The sequence below is a fragment of the Elephantulus edwardii genome, unplaced genomic scaffold (genome assembly GCF_000299155.1).
Source record: "Elephantulus edwardii isolate Elephantulus edwardi_28Jun2011 unplaced genomic scaffold, EleEdw1.0 scaffold00029, whole genome shotgun sequence".
NCBI lineage: Eukaryota > Metazoa > Chordata > Mammalia > Macroscelidea > Macroscelididae > Elephantulus > Elephantulus edwardii.
Window position 1 is genome coordinate 10,904,141 of NW_006399779.1, and position 9,294 is coordinate 10,913,434.

The following is a 9,294-nucleotide window of genomic DNA, read 5'->3' on the forward strand; positions in this document are numbered from 1 at the left end:
TGAGAGAGACTTCACCCTGAGTCATAAGGAAAAGGGGATGGCGTATTCTCTTAGCTACTTCCTGCTGAAAAGGGACGCCGTGGGTTTCAGGGTGACCTTTTCAACCTATATGCAGAACAGATTATCCGGAAGGCTGGGCTCTATGAGGAGAAATGTGGGGTCAAGGTTGGTGGACGATTTAGCAACAGTCTGCATTATGCAGATGACACAACCCTGCTATCCTGCTTACAAAGTATTAAGGTAGCTCTAGTGGCCTAGTGAATAGGGAGATGTACTGCAAACCCAAAAGTGCTTGGTTCAAATCCTGCCCTGTAAAAGAAAGATGGATAGTCTTTTCCCATGCAATTTACAGCCCCTGGAAACCCACTGGAGGGTCAGTTCCAGTTTTGACTCTGTAGCAATGACTTATTTGTTATTGACAAAGTACTCATTATTAGCCTGCATCGTAGGAAGCTTAAAAATATGTGTTCCTGCAACCATTGTGTGAGTGTGTGCCTGTCTGTCTATCTATCATCTATGACATAAAAGGGATGTGTCTTTCTGTAATGACTGATAAATATTTTGGAATAATGAGGGCAAATCCCAGTGGTACTACCGATTATGTTTCAGTAATTTGTTTGTTGTGTCAGGACTGAGGTTGAACCCATGCCTTTAGGGGAAACTGCAGCCTTAAGACTAACTGCTCAGTCATCCTGATAATACATCATGTTTGGAAGTTAGATTCAACTTCTGTGAATATTTTCTATATCTCACCTAGAGATGATATCTACCTTAAAGAGTTGCTGTGAAGGTAGTTTATGTAAGGCACTTAGTAGAATTCCTTGCACGTAATTGGTAAGTGCTACATGGTCTTGCCTGATACACTTCCCACCCCCCCCCACTCCTCACCACCCCACCCTCACCCTTTAGCCTCAGCTTCACTCCCTCTTTGCTTTCACTTCCTACTCTTTTCTCTCCCTTGCTCACTGAGGCCACACTGTCCTCCTTCTGTTTCTCCTAGCAGAGCACATTCCCAACTCAGGGCCTCTGCTTTCTCCTATCCTCTGCACAGCTTGCTTCCTTGTTTTACTCCAGTTTTTGCTCAGATATCACCTTATCAGAGAGGTCTTTTCTGACATCCTAGCTAAAATAGCATTCTCTTCCTCACCCGGCTTTATTTTTTTCCCCCCTTAGCTCTCATGTAACACGTACTGTATTAATTGTCTATTTCCTCCCACAAAGACTTAAGTCCATGAGAACAGGGGCTTTATTTTGTTCACTGTTGTATCCTACCACTTAGAACAGTATTTGGCATACAGTAGGCACTGCATTTTCAAGCTAATGACTATGAATAATACAATGTTTTAACAGATGCTGTTGTCATAATTGGTCCTTACTCCTAACTTAGGAACTTGTCTCTCTGCTTAGAGATTGTTATTTAAACCTTACTTCAAGTGAACAGGATGCATAGTATCCGTTACTCTGTGCTTGCTTCCCTGCCAGGTTTCAGTTTGGCCCAGAAGCCATTTGGAGCCACATATGTATGGAGCAGCATTATAAACGCCCTTCAGACACAAGTGGAAGTGAAAAAACGAAGGCACCACTTAAAACGGCACAATGACTGCTTTGTTGGCTCAGAAGCTGTGGATGTCATTTTTTCTCATCTAATTCAGAATAAGTATTTTGGGGATGTAGATATTCCTCGGGCCAAAGTGGTGAGAGTGTGTCAAGCACTTATGGACTACAAAGTATTTGAAGCTGTTCCCACCAGAGTTTTTGGAAAAGACAAGAAACCTACATTTGAAGATAGCAGTTGCAGCCTTTATAGATTCACAACGATCCCTAACCAAGACAGCCAGTTAGGCAAAGAGAACAAACACCACTCACTTTCTGGGTTAGTATGTAATGTTAGGTTATCTTAGCCCAAGGCTTTATCTACATTTTCATGAGATGCTGACTGGCTTTGTGTTGCTTTCTAAACAGTAAGTAAAATCTGTGCCTGTAAATAAATTTGATAAAATGCAGTCAAATGTTGTTAACCTTATTGTGTAGAATACTTGTTGGCTCACACTTCATATTGAACAGAAATGATCCACCAACTTTGATTTTTTTATTTCACATTATATGGTATAAAGGTTTATAGAGTGTTGAAAGAACAAAGAAAAGTTACAGGCAGATAGGGAGACCTTCAGATAGTAGGGTATCAGTGAATAATCCAAGAAGTGGCAGGTACATGAAGCTGGAGGGACAGGTGGGAGCCATAATGCAAAGGACTTCATCTGGACTTGATTATACAGGTGCTGTGGTGGCATTGAAAGATTTCAAGAATGATGAGATCGTATTTTAGAACGGTTATCCTGGAAGTTGTATGGGTAGCCAACAGGGGAGAACTAGTGAGAGGATGATTGCAGGTAATGGAAGATGAAGACTGAACAGCAGTGATACCCAGAAAATGGAATCACTTAGACTCTCAAAGTTAGAAATGAGTCATTACTGTGGAGTCACAACTGACTTATAGCTGACCCTCTAGTGAGTTTCTAAAGCTGGAAATCACACAGGAAGAGATTGACCAACTTTTTGCCAAGAAGCCTGGTGGATTTGAACCACCAGAAAAGCACAAATTTTGGGTTAGCATTGCTATTCCCTACAGATGATGCCACCAGAGCTCCCTAAAGAGACACTGGAAGAGACAGAATTGTAGAGCCAGTGAATGAAATGGATGCAGGTGATGAGGAGATAATCAATTAGTTATGTGTCGTAAAATAATTGTACTTTGCTCCTCAACTAAATTACAATGTAAAGTATAACTGAAGCTCTTATAATGAAAACCAAACTAAATCCAGAGTGTTAGCAGTATATTGACTTTAAACTACTTTTACCTCAGTATACAAAACACGATAAAGTCTTGGTATTGGCTGGAATGTGAGGGTGAGTAGGGCATCAGCCCTTTTCAGATGAGGGCCTATATACTTTATCCCAAATCCCTGGGACCAGATTTGTTTAGGATGAGAATTAGGAACTTTATATAGTTTATAGTCAAATCAGTAAGCCATTTAGGATCACATCTGGAAATCAAATACATTACTATTTCTACAATAAACAAAAGGATATTCATACCAACTGGGATTAAATAAAAGGTATGATGATCTATGGATTGGTTTTGAATAAATCAATATCTTTCAATATCGAAGCCTTTTGGGTTTCAGAATGGCAGATAAAAAAACTACTTCTCTTTTTTGTAAAATGATGAACATTACCCAGCAAAGAATGTCCCCAAAATAAGAGATAACTGGTAAACACAAAAGCATAGTGAAATATGATTCTGTGTTAAAATTGGTGATTAAAATCCAGCCATTGAATTAGTTAAATCTAAAGAAATGTTCAAAAATAACAATTCCATTGCTATCTAGTCAATCCAACTCATGTTAACCCTCCGTTAGTTTTAGAAGGCTAAAATCTTAACAGGAGCAGACTGCCTCATCTCTTTCCTTTGGAGAAACTAGTGGATTTGAACTTTGGATCTTTGAGTTAACAGCCTAACACATTGCACCTGGATCTTAGCGTTAACAGACTAACACACTGCACCAGTGGTAGTGTTAGAAAATAAGCTACTAGGGCTCCTTAAATAAATGTGCAAAGGAGAATTTATTTGGAATGCATTAATTTTTTAAAAAACCAAACCACCGCAAAATTCATTGCATCGAGTAGAACTTAGAATTTGCATTTATTGTGTTTGTTCCAAAATGCATAACTTCTTCAGAAATACGCTAAATTGCTAATGTATTTCTGTGACTTTACTAATAAAGATTAAATAAATTCCTTTTAGGTACACAAATGCTTTATTTAAGTCCTCTGACATCAAATCAGCAAGTTTAGAGGATCTGTGGGAAAATCTAAGTTTAAAGCCAGCTGACTCCCCTCATGTCGATCTCTCTACAACCTTGTCTCCAGAAGGTAAGATAAAGATAATAGAAGGTAAGAAATAGAAGACAAATTCAAATAAAATTAGTAAAATGTTTCCATTTCAACCACTAATAGAATTAAAATACTGAGTGCAGAGTGAGGGCACACGATGTATGAGAACTGTTTATAGTAAGTTTTTTACAGAGCTCTATTATCTTTAACAAACAAATCAGTGTTACAATTCTTGAACACTGACTTTTGTCCTATCAGCTGGCACAGGTTCAGATCTGAAATGTTTTGCATGCAGACTTTATTTACTTAAAAATATGCTCTCAGATGTTTCTTTGCCCAAGATTTTATTAGGTTAAATAAAAATCTGAAAATTACATTAAAACATTAACAGAAACCTTGTGTTCTTCCTTGTCTGTGGCAGTGGAATGTCATTTAATGACTTTGATTTCCTCCCTCCCTTCCCCCATCCCCATGTGGAAACACTGAGTGGAGTCCTCTGCAGCCAATAGTTTTAAACCACTTTTTAGAGTGAATGAATCATTCTTTATTCCAAAGTCCTTATTAACATGTTACATGACTAGGTCTCTTATCTTTAACAGATTGCTTTTGACAGTACAAAGAATGGAAAGAATTCCTGCTGTCCAAAGTCTGTTCTCCTACACATTAAACAAATCTTGAATTGTTTTACTTTGTTGTAAAGAAAACCCTTCATAAGGTTGACTTTTCTTTTGCCACAAACCTACTGGCTTAGATTATCCTAGACAAGTACTGTGGTGAGCATTAAGTAACTATTGTTTCTTTTTACCTTGTCATTTTTCCTATGTAGTTATTAATGAAGTATGGCAAGAAGAAACAATTGGGCGTCTACTACAACTTGTAGACCTTTCACTTCTTGACTCCTTACTCAAACAGCAAGAGGTTGTATCTAAAGTTCCTCAACCTAAGAGAAAGCCTGACTTGATCTACAACAGTAGCTATCTGGATCGAGGGATTCTCAAGGCTTATAGTGATTCTCAGTATGTGGAAATACATATTTGTATTTGTAGCTAGACTATTGATAATAGTTTTAATGCACTGTCAGTTAATACTGTTGATATTTGGGAAATGCGATGAACAAAATTATCATAATATTAGAGTAAGAGATTGAAAATGTCATTGTTTTTCATGTTTATTTTTACTCCATATATAATTTGTTCATCAAATGAAGATGATGATGTTGTTCCACTTTCTTATCCTTGTTAAAATTTAGTGTTCTCTATTCTCTCTTGGTTCCTCAAAGGGACCTGGAATGAAATTAACAACTTTGTCAAGTTCTTGGTATCCTCTGGCTGCCTATTCTTTTCTATTCTTCTGTAATACCTCTCAAATATTTATATTTTTCAGTTAAATCTTATTAAATTATATATATATTTTAAGTCAAATCATTGAAAAGTAAAGACTATCACCTTCAACTACCTTCCCTTGAATATAAATCTTAAGTTTTAAAGGCTTAAATGGAAATGCTAAGGGAATTTATGTACACACACACAATATTTTTTTTTTTACCTTGAGGAATAGATTCCTATTCCTCATAAGTCCTAGACCTCTTCTAAGAAACAATTATCAATAGTTAAAATTAAGTCTTATATTTTGTAGCTTATTCAATTTTTAATTGTTTTGTCTAAGCAGATAGTGTTTGAGCCAGTCCAGCTCTCTCTTGCTCTCACTTTTGGAATTGACTCATAGCTGACCCTCCAGAGGTTTTCCAGAGGTTGTAAGCTGCATGATGATTGCCCATCTTTCTTTTTTGTGGCATCTGGTGGATTTGAACCATCTGCTTTTTAAAAAAAAATTACTTTTGTTTTTATAGATTTTAATGAAAGTTTATAGAGAACTTGGATTTCCATTCATTCATTGTTGCACATTTTCCTCCCTGCTCCCCCACCCCAATTAGCTTTTTTCTTTGGAAAAAAAAATTTTTCATTGTTATATAGCCCCCTCCCCCCAATCCACTGTACTATGCAGCACTTATTCTGGACTCTTGACATGCCAGTAATACCTAATCATATATTCCTTTTATATAGTTCTCTCCCTCATCTGTTTCAGTGCTGTGTATTTATCCCCTCTTTTCATAGTTTCCCCCCAAACCCCATGTCAGTCCTGTTTTATAACAGTGGCATTATGCGGTATTTGTCTTTTTGTGACTGAGATCTTTCACTCAGCATAATGTCCTCCAGGTCACCCATTTTGTATAATATTTCATGAGTTCTTTGTTTTTCAGTGCTGCATAATATTCCACTGTGTGACTATACAGTAGTTTCTCTATTCATTCATTTGTTCAGTTGATGGGCACTTGGGTTGTTTCCAACTGTTTGTTGTTGTGAACAAAGCTGCAGTAAACATGGGTGTGCATGAACAACCTGCTTTTGTGTTGGAAGCACAACTCATTATCTACTGGGTTACCAGAGTTCTCTAGGGTGATTGAAATGTTTGAAAGGAATACAATTTACATTTTCAGCACTTTACTGATTTTACATTCCAATGAACAGTTGAATGTTAAGAAGGAGCTTATAAAACTTATGAAAAAGTTAATCCCAACATACTAGTTATCACACAACTGACATCATGTTTGGCAGAGTGGAGGGGCGGAGAAGGAGAGTAAGACCTTCTATGAGATGGATTGATTCTGTGACTGGAGCAGTGGGAATTAAGTGTGTTTGAGATGGCTGGGTTGGCACAGGATAGAACAGCATTTAGAGCTCTTGTACATAGGGTTGCTATGAGTCGCAAGCGATTCGATGGCACATAACAACACCACCACCACCACACATATAAAACTTATTCTAAAAGACTCTAAATAGGATTTATACAACTAAAGCATCATGTGAAAAACTTACAGAGCAAAATAAAATTTTTGTTAAAAGTGACCTCAAAAATCTAGTTTCATTTTATTCTATACTCAGTGAAGCCAGTGATCAGAGAGGTGATGTGAATTGCCCAAAGTAACACACCACTGGGTCATAGCACTTAACTGTCTTCATTCTATGGCAGTGAAGAATATATTATGAAACTGTATGAGATAAGGAATTGAACATTAAAAGTTAATAATTTTGTTTCTGGAAATGTATTTTTCTACTCAGCTGACATTTTACTCTAAATTGTTGTTAATCTGTAGTTATTTTGAAACTTCATCTTTATTTTCTTCTAGCCAAAGTGAGAGATGATAGAGAATACACAGAGCTCTGAAATAAGCAAGATTATATTTAAAAAGCAAGAGTCTAGGTATCAAATCTAGGATCTATTCCTATCTGTAACCCTGAGCAAGTAACTGAAAGTGCCTGGTTCTACTAAATAAAAAGTAGAGTTTGAATTTTGATGCCTATTCTTGCTCTGTGGTAGTAGATAGCTTCTCTTTTACTTTTAAAAAAAGTATTAGAGTATATATTAAAGTTAACTTTTTTATCTGTGATCCATGATACTCTAAAGGATTTTTTTAAATTACATATAACTTTTATAAGTACATAGAAATTGCTAGTAGATTAAGTGCTGTGTTTGTAATTGTTTGCTGTTCTTGAAAAACTTTTTTTTTCTTTCTTCTCTAGGGAAGATGAATGGCTCTCTGCAGCAGTTGACTGCTTGGAATACCTTCCAGACCAAATGGTGGTGGACATAAGCAGGAACTTTCCTGAGGAACCGGATAGAACAGATACAGTGAAAGAACTTCTGTTTGATGCCATTGGCAAATATTATAGTAGTAGGGAACCTCTATTAAATCACTTATGTGATGTTCATAATGGAATTGCAGAACTCTTAGGTAAAGATCTTATTGTATATGAGAATTTGTCTTTTAGGTGTAACAGGGAAAAAGTTAATTGTCTTAAAAGCTAAAAATATTAATTTACTACTTCATGCTGAATGTCATTCTGAATATAAATCTGGGTTAACCTATGGGATATCTTTATTCCAAAGACTATCATGGCTGGTTTGGGAAGAATCTTTTAACAAGCTCTACAGTAAAGGACCACTCCTTGGAGAAGGACATCATGCTTGGAAGTGTGGAAGGTCAGCACAGAAGAAGATGACCTTGGATGAGATGGATTGACACAGTGACTGGCAATGAGGGCAGGTGTGTCAGAGACAGTGAAATTGGCTCAAGACAGGGTGGGGTTGAGAGATATTGTTCGTAGGGTTGCTATGAGTCCTATTGGACTTGAAGGTATGTAACAGCAGTAGAGGAGGTCTGGTGGCCTACTGGTGAGAAATTGTGCTATGTCCCAAAGGCATGTGGCTCAAATCCACTAGCTGCTCCATGGGAGAAGGATAAGCTGACCCCTCCTGAGTGATTTACAGCTTCTGAAAACCTGCTGGAAGGTCAGCTATGAGTCAGTTCTGACTTGAGGGTACACAGCAACACAGCAGTGTAGACACTCCTAGTTGCCGCAGAGAAATGCTACTTCCATTCACTGGAAATTTAGGCATTAAACACCAGTTTTTTTAAAAAATAGTATTTTATTGTGTCTTTGGAGAAAGTTTACACAGCACAATAGAACTAATCTAACAAAAATTGTTCAGAAATACTGGTTACGTTTACACAATGTGCTAAAATTCTCAATTTGCTCCTGAATGTTTCATTCTAGTAATGGGATTTCCCCATCCCGTTACCATCTTTGCTTGAGAGTAGTGGTTGGCCATTTAGTCTCATGTAGATGACTTTTCAAAAGTGTACAGTATTCTCTAGTAATATTCTTTATTTAATGAACCAATCTGTTAGTTAACTAAAAGGTGCCATTGAGGCAGTTTCAGTTCCAGTCCTGTGTACACAGTGGTTAAACGTTCAGCTAGTTGCTAACTGAAAGTTTGGTGTTTTGAGCTTACCAGCCACTGAGATATTACTCATCAACAGCCTGCATTATGCAGATGACACAACCTTGCTTGCTGAAAAGAGAAGAGGATTTGAAACACTTGCTGAAGATCAAAGAGTCCAGTCTTCAATATGGATTACATCTCAGCATGAAGAAAAAAGAAATCCTCACCACTGGGCCAAATAGGCAACATCATGATAGATGGAGAAAAGCTTGAAATTGACAATGATGTCATTTTACTTAGATCCACAATCCACATCCTCGGTATCAACACTGAAGAAATCAAAAGATGTGTTACACAGAGAAAATCTGCTGTCAGTGACCTCTCCAAAGTGCTAAAGAGCAATGGTATTAAAGACTAAGGTGTACCTGATCCAAGCCGTAGTCTCTTTCAGTTACTTGTTAGGCATCTGAAAGTTGGACAATGAATAAAGAAGACAGAAGGAGAAGTAATGCCTTTAAATTATGGTGTTGGTGAATAAAGAATATTGCATATACTGTGAACTGCTGAAAGAACAAACAAATCCATCTTTTTTTCTAAAGTTTATTCTTTTTAAAA

General features: G+C 37.1%; 1 protein-coding gene across 1 annotated transcript in view; it reads left to right on the forward strand.

The window, feature by feature from the left end:
- The window catches only part of DEPDC7 (DEP domain containing 7), a 26,241-nt gene that overhangs the window by 13,938 nt on the left and 3,009 nt on the right, over positions 1-9,294 (forward strand). Inside the window, exons 2-5 of the mRNA XM_006883736.1 lie at positions 1,483-1,873; positions 3,806-3,933; positions 4,721-4,910; positions 7,476-7,687. Coding sequence (XP_006883798.1) covers positions 1,483-1,873; positions 3,806-3,933; positions 4,721-4,910; positions 7,476-7,687 — 921 coding nt within the window. The remainder of the gene's footprint in view (positions 1-1,482; positions 1,874-3,805; positions 3,934-4,720; positions 4,911-7,475; positions 7,688-9,294) is intronic.